The sequence below is a fragment of the Photinus pyralis genome, unplaced genomic scaffold, assembly GCF_008802855.1.
Source record: "Photinus pyralis isolate 1611_PpyrPB1 unplaced genomic scaffold, Ppyr1.3 Ppyr1.4_LG4, whole genome shotgun sequence".
Taxonomy (NCBI): domain Eukaryota; kingdom Metazoa; phylum Arthropoda; class Insecta; order Coleoptera; family Lampyridae; genus Photinus; species Photinus pyralis.
The window spans coordinates 24,028,024-24,041,892 of record NW_022170511.1 but is presented as its reverse complement, the minus strand read 5'-3'; the positions used below and the strand labels follow the sequence as shown (position 1 = coordinate 24,041,892).

At 38.9% G+C, this 13,869-nt stretch overlaps 2 protein-coding genes across 9 annotated transcripts in view; one reads left to right on the top strand and one right to left on the bottom strand.

Moving 5' to 3' along the window:
- LOC116169720 (uncharacterized protein CG43867-like) overlaps positions 1–6,475 on the top strand; it is a 125,910-nt gene extending 119,435 nt beyond the window's left edge. For 2 of the 4 annotated variants that reach the window (XM_031485878.1, XM_031485879.1), the window contains exons 10-12: positions 3,283–3,634; positions 3,682–4,640; positions 5,506–6,473. In XM_031485878.1, the coding sequence (XP_031341738.1) occupies positions 3,283–3,634; positions 3,682–4,640; positions 5,506–5,970 (1,776 nt within the window). In that variant the 3' untranslated portion in view covers positions 5,971–6,473. Of the gene's footprint in view, positions 1–3,282; positions 3,635–3,681; positions 4,641–5,505 lie in introns of all 4 variants that reach the window. The other 2 variants (XM_031485875.1, XM_031485876.1) reach the window with 2 other exon arrangements.
- Positions 6,476–11,587: 5,112 nt separating this feature from the next.
- Positions 11,588–13,869, bottom strand: part of LOC116167692 (apoptosis-stimulating of p53 protein 2) — a 287,541-nt gene continuing 285,259 nt past the window's right edge. For all 5 annotated transcript variants that reach the window (XM_031483158.1, XM_031483159.1, XM_031483157.1 and 2 more), the window contains 3 exons: positions 12,726–13,863; positions 11,914–12,113; positions 11,588–11,840 (listed from right to left, as the gene is read on the bottom strand). In XM_031483158.1, coding sequence (XP_031339018.1) covers positions 11,808–11,840; positions 11,914–12,113; positions 12,726–13,863 — 1,371 coding nt within the window. In that variant the 3' untranslated portion in view covers positions 11,588–11,807. The remainder of the gene's footprint in view (positions 11,841–11,913; positions 12,114–12,725; positions 13,864–13,869) is intronic.

The window sequence follows — 13,869 nt, the reverse complement described above, 5'->3', positions numbered from 1 at the left end:
CGGAAAGGCATTTAGCATCATCAGATGGCAAATATCGAGTGTAACATACAGGAGATCGCCCTTTCAGCTACACCCACTGCTCTGTGGATAGCAAGTTCACTGGATTTTGCTGGTTGATAGGCGCATTGGTCTTTACTGATGGGTTCAGGCCTCAGCACCTCATCCCTTATGTCTCCCTCAATATTGTGGCATACCCATTCCAGCTCCGAGAGACTGCGCAACTCAAGATTTAAATTCAAAACCTTCCTCCCAAACTAACTGAACCGCATGCCACATGATCGTCTAGAGTCTAGACAAAGCTACCTAACCTGAATAACAAAATAATAGCACCACTACTACGTTGTGTTTTAAGAGTCGCTACAAGATATGTATTGCTTGTCAGAGTGAGGATCAAGTAAGGAATACAAATAAAACCAGTACATGCTTTAAAAACGGAGATTTAATCCAAATAATTCGCATTGCAAGATCAAATTTAAAAAATGGTAGTTCACCGAGTACAAATATGACAATAGGCTGGGAAAAAAAGAACTGACCAAGAAAAAAACCAGCGAACAAATTAATATTAAACTTTATAGCAAAATCTGTAATGAGATAAATGCATATTATGATAGTTGTCAAGTAAATTAATATAATGTCGAGTCACAGGCTCCACTGGAATTCCTAAAGAATCGATCTTTGACACACATAAATAAAAAAACAATCATTAAAACATTGCAATAAATTCACCTAACAAGTTTGAATATTGGATGGCCAGTCCAAATCCCACACCGAGTAGTCTTTAGTTGCTCTGGTCATGACATGTCAACATTGTATGGATGGTTACATTGTATGGAATAAGTCACTCTGCGAAATATTAATAATCATATCACCCGATTCAAATAAATAGTAGGAGCATAACGTTAAATACCACATTACAACAAAACACAGGAACATGTCGTGGCAAAAAATTAGTATAAAGTAATTAATTCTCAATGCCAAGTGCAATATGTAACAATCAACCACCCTAACGTACCCAGATGAAACACCCTGTAAATAAACAGTAATCAGTATACGGGTTGGCAGTAAAACCATCACTAACAAAACAAAGTTATGTAAATTTGAAAAACAACATATTTACCTAGAATCTCTATGCGTTATCAAAGTCTGACCAGTATAATTACCAAAAGGGCAATAGTATTTAGAAGGGTGATAAATGGCAATACGCATGCTGTACGAGAACACCGTTTAACATTGTCAAATAATCTATATCATTTGATCGTATATCATTACTAGATGATGCCAAATTCAGGACGGAGCTGGGTACTTACGCCAGGTGGAATTGCATAGGTTACGGGCCATTAAAAAGTATTAGGTGCAATGAGAGGGGGGGGGGGGTTCAACTCTGCTTTTTTGCTTCATTTTAAAGTATTCCTTTCTCGAAAATCAATTAGAATATAGTTTTTTTTTTATTGCAGCTGATAATTAAAAGTAACAAAATATACATAATCCAAGCGAGGCGCGTCGCCTGTAATTATGTTTCAGCGCTTTCAAAATACGACCAAAAATGATACATTCATTGTAAAACACTTAAATAAAAACAGAATTTTTTATCAACCCCCAATGAGAGAAAATGGTAATAATTTATTAATAGTGCAAGAAACTAAATACAGCACAGACTTATAAATTTCCAACGGGCCAATATGCGAGTATTACCTACAGGCCAGGTGGCAATCGCCACCCGCCCCCCCGGATCACTCCGCCCCTGGATGCAATAGACGTAGAGATAAAAATGCATATGTAACCTTTGTAATCGTCAAAGCTGCACTCACTATTCGAAACGTAAAAATTACTTCTGCCCTCAACAAAATCACAAATACCTACATCTACATCTATTTCCCTTTTTTAAGAAAATCATAGACGAAGATAAGGATCATTAAGTTCCCTCGTATAGCGATATATTTGACACTTTTATTGTAAATTATGGCCCATTTCAATGTAGAGCAGAGAAGAAAAAAATCACGTGTTCCACGGAAACGAAACAAAGCTCAATCTTGACTTCTTCTGCGCCAGAGGTGGCTTCGGGAATATTTAAATCGAATTTAACGGGCAAATTCGGTTCCATTACAATATATTCCTCCATTAGTTGTAGTAGAAACGACGTTAGACTGATGGGTCTTAACGATTTGGCTTGGGCATATGAGTCTCGCCCAGGTTTCGGTATGAATACGACTTTTACGTCCCTCCACGTCATAGGTATGTATTCCAGGGCAAAATTTGCCCTTAATAATGTACATAGTCTTCACTGCCCACCTAAGTTTGATTAGGTTCACTATCTGTCACGCCAAAACCATAATTTTCTCTGTTCCCCCTGAGAAGTGGTTCCAGAGTAATTATTGATTCGCCCGCCTCATTTTGAGCGAGGGTCTTTGATCCCGGAAAGTTTGATTGAAGCAAAAGCTCCAAGGTCTCCTTTGCGATCTCTGTATAACCCCCCTCAATTTTCTTCAAGGAACCGATTCTACCCTTTGTTCCTTTGTGGAGTTCTGGAATTTGTTCAATTTCCTATCACGTTTTGTCTCCCATATCTCCTTATTGTGTTCGGTAAGTGTATTTTGATATGACCCATACTCCCCCATGTTTTTTGCTCTATTAAAAAGCTTCCTAGTGTGTGCACATAATGGGGAGAGTCCCTTGTGTCACCAGGGCAGTTTATTTAAGGTTTTCCTTCCTTTCAAACTTTAAACTTAAACTTTTTAAGCTATTAGGTATATAATAAATAAACTTACTCTGTATTACTAGTTTTTAAACTGATGTATTTATAAATTGGTGTACAATCGCACAATCAAAAGTGATTATAAACGATGTAAACGTTTCTTTGTCCAACATTGCATTTCTGGTGTCACAATTTGAACAGATTTGCTAAAATCCCAAATTATTTTTCTGCACGCATTCATTGTATAGTCATATCAATTAGCTTCACAGTACATTTGAGGTTCTCCACTTGCACACAATCGTTACTTCACTTATTTTAGTGCATGCATTTGTGATAATGTACAATAACTTTTGTTCTACTGATTAAGAATGTTGGTGTTTCAAGTTATCATTCATTTTGTTCTGTTTTCGGAATGTTTCTTCATAGAAGTCTAGAATAGATTTTAGCTGCCTGTGTATGTTTCGACCAACTTACACTGACACACCCAGGCACAAATAACACACAAATAGGTATACAGGCTGGTTTCTCTGTTCACACATTTAACACAAATTATCACAAAACACAATAAGAAACACCAAAATTCTTTTCAGCAACTCCTACTTTGTGCAACACAAAGTTTATTCACATGTGAGACAACACCCAGTATAAATAGTTCATCTGAACAACAAATTTCATCTTCCAATATACAGGCTTCTCAAGAAGATAAATACAAAGAACACAAGGAGTACTATAAAGACCACAAGGATCATAAGGGACCTCCTAGTTATACTTTGATACAAGGATGGCAATTATTGGCTTTGTCCGTTAGTCTTTTCGTTCCCAAATCTTCAAGATTGCTATGGTTCTTGAAGCATCATCTCCAGCGTAACGCCGATAACAGAACGGAGTGTGGAAAATACGCTTCGTATTGCGAGAGAGCGTTGGAACGAACCATTTTGACAGGTACACATTATCACAAAGGAATTCCTTTAAATAAATCCTAACTTTAGGTGGACGAGAATATAAACCATCCCGAATGGAAGTTCTAAGTATACTGCTGAAAAATCCTCAACACCACGCGCTACCTCACTCAATGCCAGTGCATCTCCTCAACGGAACATATCACATTTCAAGTTTCGACGGTTCGAGTACGGTGAAAGAGTTCCAAGACAGTTTGGCAACAGAAATTGGCTGTAGGGCGACAAACGGCTTCGCTTTATTCAGCGACGATCCCATTGAAAAAGACCTGGAACACACTCTCGACCCTTCGGCGAAGTTATGCGACGTTATCTCCAAATGGGAGGTGGCCTTGCGAGAGAAAGGTCTAGGCAAATTCGAAAATACGCGAGTCATAAGGGTGACATACAAAAACAGGTTATGGTGGAAGAATAGCTCGAGATTGGAAACCGACAAGGAACGTCTGTTGCTGTGCTATCAAATCAATAAACAGATAGTTGCTGGTCGGTTTCCATTGAGCAAGGAGCTCGCATTGGAGCTTGCCGCTCTCATGGTCCAACTAGATACCGGAGATTGCAGTTTCGGCTCGCATAAAAACACTAGCATTAACAACACTTTAAACTTACACACGGCACAAAGTGCACACGCCCAACCCACGAGTACCCACCTGCAATCGCTCAGCGCACATCAAAGTCCGAATAGTACGTTAAACGGATCGAGCCTTCACGGAACTCTTAGCCCTAGCAACCTGCTGCAAAATTCGAGCACGCTGACCGCTTTAAATAGTGTACATCACATTCTTACCGCGCACTCGAATCAAGCGTTAAGTGCGATAGATAAGTTCTACCCGTATAGGTACAGAGATCAGTTGAGTCAGGAGGCGCTCGCCGATTTGCAGGCGAAACTGTTGGAGAAGTGGCGCGCGCTGAAAGGGCGGACGCAACTCGACTGTGTTAGGATTTATTTAACTTGCACCAGAAAATGGCCTTTCTTTGGAGCTACTCTGTTCCAGGTAAGATAATTTTATTATTTTAGCGCCTCCTGGCGGTGGATTACTAATTAAACTTGAAGGGAAGGTTGACGAGGCTGTTTATTGTTCTGTTCTTTAAATGGAAATTCGTTGCGCTCCCTGAATACCTACCAGTTTGCCCCGTCCACTCTAGCGTATGCAATCTTATAGGATCCTGTGTCTGCTGGAAGTGCTCGCCTTTGGCGTTGTATTTTCAGCGAAACATCTATTTCTGAGACGTCTATTTCTGAGTGGTGCAGTTGTCCTTTGCATGACTCGGTTGTTTGCATTTGAAACATGCATTATAATTTTTCGGAGATGGACATTCATTGGCATAATGTCCCTCGGACTCACAATTGAAACATCTGTCAGGTGTCTCGCCGGTTTGTGTTACTCTTCCGTTGAAGTTGAGAATTACAATTGAACTTATAATTCTTCAATGCTTTAGTGTTACTCTCCTTTAGAGTCGCCCGCTTGCTTTACATCACCCAAGCCATATATCCCATAGTTGAGACAAATTGAGGCTGTAATCTTGGTCACTCCAGACCAGGATGCCCTTTAATATGGATTGCTTTGACTGGTTGAGTGCGCTAAACATTCATAGAGAGTAGTGGGAGTCTCTTCACTTGCATTACGTCGGTTTTGACCATGCCAGGACAGGCCGATTTTTTGTCACTTTGACCTTGAGATCTTGCGCAGAGTCAAGTTCAAGATAGTTCGATTCAGTTAACCATATAATCTATGGAGAGCGCTTTGTATGGCATTAATTGTCTTCTCCGTCATGATTTTTTTATTGTAGTTGTAGAGGTGGTATATAGACTCTAATCTTTGTGTCTACCTACTTTTTTATGTTTAATTTGCGTTACAGGCAAGACTGCGTCAGCACGACTCCCCTATGATATGGTTGGCTGTGAATGAAGACTCAATTACCGTACTAGATTTAGCAACGATGCAACAATGCGTTCGTTATCCCTATACGAACGTCTTGACTTTCGGCGGTTGCCAGGAAGATTTTATGTTAGTGGTAACGCAAAACGATCAGCAGCCGTCGCAGAAGTTAATCTTTTCGTTGAGTAAACCGAAAATATTAGAATTAACGCTTCTAATTGCGGACTATATGAATCTCCTCATACAAAACCCGGGCACCCCTCTTTTAGGCACGTTAAGTAGGGGCACAATGGTCTCCGTAAATCAATCGGTCGTGAACCAATCGATCATCAATCAGGCGATCGTCAGTCAAAGTCAGCCGGATATTTTAAAGTCAACGCCCGATCACGGTTTACAAAGGTCAGATTCGAAAAGACGGACTCACATTGATTCCGGTCTCGCGTGATATTGTCATAAGGTGGTAAGTTTTTGTTGCAACAACGTTTTAGTTTGTTGAGGTGTAATATTTGATTGTGATTTAAATATTTTAAATTATTTGTTGCTTTCTAACGCTATGTGCCACATAACTTAGAAAATGGTATGTAAATAGTTTACTGTTTGTCTGTATTTTGTGAGCAGATGTATATACAGTGCGATAGATTTATGTAACGATATCATTTTTAGCTTTTGCCTGAGAAAATACATACGACATATTCAGTATTTTTATGATATTTTATAACATACATGTACCTTTTCTAGTAAACTCTCTCTGTAGCCATCAATATGGTGCAGGCTAATTCTTAATTTTTTAGTCTTCATAATCGTCATTGTGAACGAAGAAGTCATTTAAATGTTAAACTAGTCTTACAGTTTCTTATTTAATAGTTACCATGATGATATTTTAATTAACTGTTGACTTTCTATGATGAATAGATTCATTATCTAAATATTTTATACAAATTTATTATTTCTTTTAATTGTATCTTCATAAATGTACTACTCATTGTAACATACATGTAGATTATTTATTGTGTATTATTTTTACTTTATTAAAAGAGAGAAAACCATTTTTATTTTTTTTAATTCAGTCCTGTCCGTTTTCAGCAACAAGGTTGGCTTCTCTTGGTCTTCATGTTTGTTGTTTCCATGCCTTAGTCAGGGGACTAGTGTTGTTCAAATTAGTTAGCGTATAGGTACGCTAGATGAAGTCGGCGGGGTGAGGGAGGTCACAATTGTGCTAGTACGAAAACTTTTTTTTATTTTCTCTACACATCCATGAGTTTTTAGGGGAATTTTTTTTCTATCCAAAAATGTAATGGTTTTCTTCGTTTGTCTGTCTATCTGTCTCCCTGTATATACCCTCACATACAGCCCTGTCCCTCATTTTAGTCTCGGCTCCGTAGAATGCTCAATATTATTATTAATCTAGAATCCTATAATGGGCGCAGCATCCTGTAGCATTCCTGAGCGGTGACACAGATTAGTTTCTTCTTCCTCCTGGCATCACCTGCCACCTACTTCGAGGCCCATATTGTTGTAGTGTACTTAACCCCCAGGTTCTACGCTAACTTCACACTACAAGAACACGGAAATAAAGTCAACCCGGCAACGTTTAAAAATGGCCCCCCCCCTCCCCCCGAATGACTATTCCCTCTAAAATTAAACAAGATCCCGCTTAAATTTGAAAAGTGGCACGTGATAAAACATATAAGGCAGAGCCCCCTTACGTTAGTTGTAGACAACGCTTTGACCTGAAGAACAGTAGGGAAGGAACGTTAAATAAAACACTGTAATTGTGAAAAGTTTGTTTAATAATGATCGTAATTAAGATTGTGAAAACCCAGAAATTTAGTTGATGTACATTAATGTAAACAAAGCAAGCAAAGCCAAAAGGAGTCGTACTCTCGCAAAAGTAACTGCCAAGGGTAAAAACAGTACGACAAAGAAAAACCTTGCAGTTTGATTAAAACAGTCCAAAAGTTAATTAACAAAATATTTTGTAAAAGTTTAAGCAGTAGTTAACAAAGATAGTAAATGCATATACACAATGTTGGTTACACTCAAGGTTAAAAGCAAGTTTTTGGGGGCAATGGGTCAGGTAGTAACAGGTACCAAAATTCTGAGAAAGGGTGAAATACACAAGATGTGACTCATCTTTGGTGCAATAGTCCTTTTGTTGAAAGCAAGATGGAAAATTGCATGGCCTTGTAGGCAAAAAAAACTAAAAACAAGATATGTGGAAATTACTGAATCGCCACTCATTTAACGCACATAGATTCTAAACTGAAGAGCTTTGATTAGCGTAATCTCGCTCCTGCAAGATGGGTAGTCCGCCCCTGGTTTCGGGGTTTCGAACCTACAGTTGGATGTCGAAGACAATCACGGAATTAGGTGTCGTAACACAAATTTGACTACAGTTTTAACCACCCCCGTGACTGCTTCATTCACGGAGAAAATTGTTAGTAACAAACAACAAGTCAGTACATACATTAAACGAATCGGTAATTTCCACATATTAAAATAAATGCTCAAATGTTTACCTTGTTTAGCATGATGTGCTGCAGTGAATTCATTGCTGGTTTGCAGATTATCAAAAAAACCGCAAGGAAGTAAAGTTTATGTTCAACATTTTAATTTTAATTGCATGGTTTTAGGCGTAATGGTAACGGAGATTAAGTTGCGACAGGAAGTGAATTCGTTTCCAATTATCATTTTGGCCTATATGATGTTGATGCAGTGCGTTTGTATCATGATCACAAAGAAGGATCCGTGCAATATTCTTAGGAGAACGAGATTTATAGACTGTGTGTGCGTGCAATATCAAATTTTGGTCGCTACGCGTCTTGCCTACCTTTTGGCATATGTCCAATCGGTGGGGTTTGTTTTTGAAATTATAGTGCTAATTGTAATAAGTAAGCTACACGTGTACATTTATTTAAAATAAATACAACATCTTAACAATGATATCCAATTGGTGATAATACTCATTTAGTGAACATTCATTACGTTTGTAAAAGTTCACAATCCGAATCATCGTCAGATGAAATTGACAAATTCGAATCATCACTGTCACTATTAACACCTATTATAAAGTTCAGAAACATCAACCAATATAACTTCTCTTTTAAATTAATCACTTTCCACATGTTCACACACTTTCTTCCTGTTGTCGCAGCTGTAATTTTTTCTTTGCCAGCTTTCTAAGTAACATCTTCCATTTTAAATGTAACATTTCTTGTTGCTATGCGATTTAAATAAATAAAAAGGCCGTTTATTTATGTTGTAAAGTTTCAAATCTGATAATTTTCTGTGTGATTTGTGCTAACAATTTGATTGAGAGTTATAATAAATAATGCGAATCTGTCTTCCATGCTCAGGGCACCTCTATAAAGGATAGCGCTATACGTAATTAATGTGCCGAAAGTGATGGTGATAGATGGTACGTCCTTTTGAACTATGTTGGGGTATGGCTGTATCTATACGTCTTTCGCTATAAAAACCGGTGCACGTCATTGATTTATGAATCAATTTCAGACAAGTTTTCTATAGATTTCGCACACTTGTTTTTTTTTGTACAGTGTGAGCAACAATGATTGAAGCGTGCGTCATCACCGCTTGTTCCTATTAATATCAAAACTACCTTCTTTGTATGCGAAAATGACGTTCTGCGCTGTCACAGTGACGTGCGTCTATTCGTATTTCGTATCTTGTATCAAATCAGCATATGCTATGAGCGGCACATTGCCAATTTAGCTGAAGCGGCACGCTTCAATCTTTGTTGCTCACTCTGTACATGTTGCAGTGTTGCAGCATATGTCTAAAATTGATACACAAATCAATGACGTGCAACGGTTTCTATAGCGAAAGACGTATATGTATTTATATATCTATGTTCCCCACCTAGAAATTGCATGGTTGCCAACTCTCAAAAATGTATGTATCGTCGCGAGCTGTATGTACAGCGTGGAACCTTTCATTGCGAAGGTGTCTTTTCATTCAACAGTTACCAGGGCGTCGATTCCCGAAGATGTGCTTTGTTCCCATCGGCTGACCTTGATGTGAACATGAATGTGACTGCATTCTCGAACCTATCACATCGAGCGATAAGTTGATCGAACGCAACGACTGGTCTAGACCACTCGTTGCGTGAAAGTCATGCGCAGTTGCAGCTATTAATAACAGTATCCATAATGCAAAAACAAAACAAAATACAAAACTGACAAATGACAGTTCAATTCTTGTCTGTGATTGGTTAGCGCATAAAGTTTGTCCACGATTCGGGAATGCAGCTAAACTTGAACTTATCCCTATCGTATACGATCATGACGTCATGGCAGCCGGTCACATCACGGAGCATATCGACTAACTTCGGGAATCGATGCCCTGATATTGCTATCAGCTAAATAACTCGCCTGGTTCCCTAGTATGACCCACACCATCGACATGGACATGGACTACGCATGCCAATGCTAAGCACGAATACTGCAGGTCAGAGAGAAGGGAAAACTAAGAGGGTAAGCTGTCTCTTACGGTTACGCATCTGATTGGTTTTTTCAATAGAACCTATCACGATCGCAGTCAAATTAAATTGAAAGAATCAATCAGATGCGTAACCGTAAGAGACAGCTTGCCCTCTTAGGTTTTTATTTTTCAAATAACCGCTCAGGTCCAGTTTATTAAACATTTACTGGGTGACACTACTGATAAAATTTTTGAAAACAATTACGAACATCTTTTCCAGCACTACAATTTTATGTAATCCTAACTTTAGGAAAAATTACAAGCAGAGATTTAACTAGGTAGTATATGTGGACCGAGTACTGCATGCAGTTCGATTCTTCGCTGTATATGTTGCTAGTCTCATCTCTTGCAGAATGCAGCTTTGGTGTCTTCGCATATATGAGAAAGGGAGGCCCTCTAATTTGGTGTTTGAGTAAGGACCTCATACAGTCCGATTCTTCACTACCTGTTGCTTGCTCATCTCATCCGGATTGCATCTCTTGTGTCTTAGCATATACGAGAATGGGGTGCTTTAATTAACCTTTCTTCTATTTATATATTTTGCTTGGGCGATACTGGACTTGAACTCGATGTTAGAGTTGAGCTATGCTTTTGATGTTTTTTTTGTATATAAAATTTACTTTACAAGTTGTTTTGCCTAATTGAACCGTAGATGTGTTTGTACTGGATTGATTGATCATATTTTCCACTTGTATTCATGATGTCTTTTGTGTTTCAATCTTGTTGATTGATCTGCATTTCATTCGATTACTTGATTTGACTGATCATGATTTCCACTTGTATTTCTTGTGTCTTGTTCTTGTTGATTCACTGCATTTGATCTTATTTTTATTCTACAATTTGAGATGTTTGATTTGTGTCTTTGATGTCTTTTATTGTGCTTGCCTTCCTGAGCATTTTATAGAACCACTTCTGGTCCGGAACTGCCTTCCTCAATTATGTTCTCTACATTCTGTACATGCTATTTTCTTTGCTTGTTTTAGCATCTCTTTTATTTTTATTCGCTGTTCTTGATATTTTTTGTATTTTGGCTCAGCTTGTTTCCATTTTTATTTGATTACACTCTTACTTTCTGGGATCCAAAATCTAGTCTGCGTTTTATTATTGTTTATTCTTTTGCGGCTGCTATTATATATTCAATATTCGTCTACACTTTATCCTATACCTACCTACTTTTTCATTTTATTATTTAAGATTTAGATATTAATAAACCCTCCCCCTCCCATATATCTCTGGCGTGGGTAATTTTCAGTCATATTGAGACATATTGTTTTTGCGGAAACACAAAATGACAAAACCTACCTTATTATCAGTGCTCTCTTGCCTGTCAAACCTATAGGCAAAGATAGTAGGGAAGGAATCTTACCTGAAGTTAAATTGTTTTATGCAAGGAGAGAAGCACAGCATGAATATTTTTGCCAAATGTGTAAATCAGTTATGTTACCTTGTGAGCTACTCTCCATCTCTCTTCTATCATTGTGTATATATGTTTGTTTATTTCACAATTATTTAAAAGGGAGCAATTTTCTCTAGGTCCCAACTCAACAAAGTAACTGCAACAATTCAATTTTGTATACAACTTTATTTTCATATTTATATATTTACATATTTAAATGAAAATACTTATTAATTACATTCAAAATAATAAAATCATAACAATTTCAATTATCTACACCCAATATACTGACAGATATATTGAGCAAAGGGATTAGTTATAAAATACAAAAAAAAGATAAAAGGTACTCTGGTAAAAATCATAAAATTTCTTTCTTCTTTTCACCACTAATCTTCTTTTGGACTGACCCTCGGGTATAGCTGTAAGTAAATAGATAATCAGTACAGCGTTGTGTGAAGATGACAAATGTAAAAGTGGAAAAAGGATACTCACCCCAAGAAGATTCCTGGGAATGTACCCTTCTTTATCATCTAATCGCGACCACCACCATTCTCTCTCGCTCTCGTCTCCTTTCCTTAATACTGTTAGTTGTTGCCCAGCATTAAACGACAATTCGTCTGGTTGTTGAGCTGTATAATCGAAAACCGCATACACAATTCCACCAGACAGAATTCCAAGTTTCTCTTGAACGCCTGTAAACAAAAAAAATGACTTTATGTACCCGTTACTGAATTGGTTGAATTAAGAACGTATTTCTCTTTTAGTGGTTAGGAGACGTTTTGCCTAAAACAACCCTGCTGTGTGAAACGAAAGCGAACAGATTTTTTAAAAACCCCTTTCAAATTGCTCACATTCTTGCTGGAATAAAGGAGACTGGGCGTATTCAAGCAGATACAGACTTGAATGATCCTTCCAAAGTGCTACTGATATGTAGAAAGGCAAGACAAATCTCTGAGTTATGTTGTCGAGGTGGGGAAAGAAAAGAGTATAAGGGTAGGCACTGTTTACGACCGCTGCTGATCTGCTGAAACGAAAGTAATAATAATAAATATATCATGTACTGAAATCGAAAATAACAACAGGATACGCTTCACACAGTAACACAAGCACGTAAGAGTTGGAAATCAAGCCTAGGAAACAGATTGGTAAGTTTAAAATTAAAAAATCAAGGGGAATGACCAATGGATAGATGTTCTGGTAGAGAACTGTTATCAAAAGTATGTTAAATAAAGGGGTGCGGATATGCATCCGATAACTGCAAACCAATCTGCAATAGTACAAGTAATGACAGATAAAATACTTACTGTAGAGATACTCGGAACAACCATCGAAACCTTCTTCGTCCTCTTCGCACTTTTCCGCCGCGGTTTCGTGATCACTCAACGTCGTCGCGAAGATGCAAGCGCCATGCTCCACTAAAAACTTCACCATGGCAACGTTATTACAACTCGCTGCGCAATGCAACGGCGTCCACCCGTCACTATCTTGAGCATTAACATCACAACCAAACTCCACTAGAAACTTGACAATTTCAAAATGTCCCGCACAAATCGCATTATGTAAGGCGGTAATTCCCTCGTCGTTCGCCGCACTGGGATTCGGCACCTGTCCGGCCGTCTTCTTGACGAGCTCCAGCTCGCCTTCAAGGCTAGCGTCGAGCAGAAGTGCCAAAGGATCGAAACTTACCCGACGCGAGAGGTTGGCCTTTCCGTTTTGCTTCAAGTTCCCCTTTCGACATCGCCTTATAACGTTATCGTTAATACTTTTAACCTCCTCCTTCTCCTGCACGCTATCATTCTCCTCTAATGAAACCTTATCAACCTCATCCGCGCCCTTGGTCACCTCCTCGGGTACCTTCTCCGCGACAACGTCGTTAAAGTGAAAGGCCGGCGGAATTTCTATTCGCCTATTCGTCGAACTGAAACCGTTTTGTTTCGGCATCGAATTGCGTAGTTTAGGCTGCTCGCTGAGCGGTTGCTTTTTTATCGTTAGAGGTTTCGCTTTAATTATCGGCATGTTTTCCGGCGCCGCCGTACTCTTTTGATTCGTCTGACTGAAGGTTACATTTTTAGTTTGGTTCGTCGGAGGCTGAGGTGCCAACCGATGGTTGGTTATCGCCGGTTTGTCGTCGGGAGGATCTGGGTTGGGCGCGTCACTTTCGGGAGGTATCTGAGTTTGTCGCGGTGGCGGTTTAATGGCCGGTTTTGGTGGTAAGGCCGGTCGGACTTTGTCTTCCGGCGTGCTGATCGGCGTGCTGTTAGCTTGAGGAGGGGATAAAGGTAGATTGGGTGACTGGTTTGCGGTAGGAACTGGTAAATGTTTCTGGTTATTGGTGACTGTTTGTGGTTCGACCGGTTGAACTTTTATTGAAGAGGTCTGATAAATCGTGGAAATCTTGCCGAAGTGTTGCACCGAAGTGGGAGCAACGCTGCTGATAGGTTTCTATGG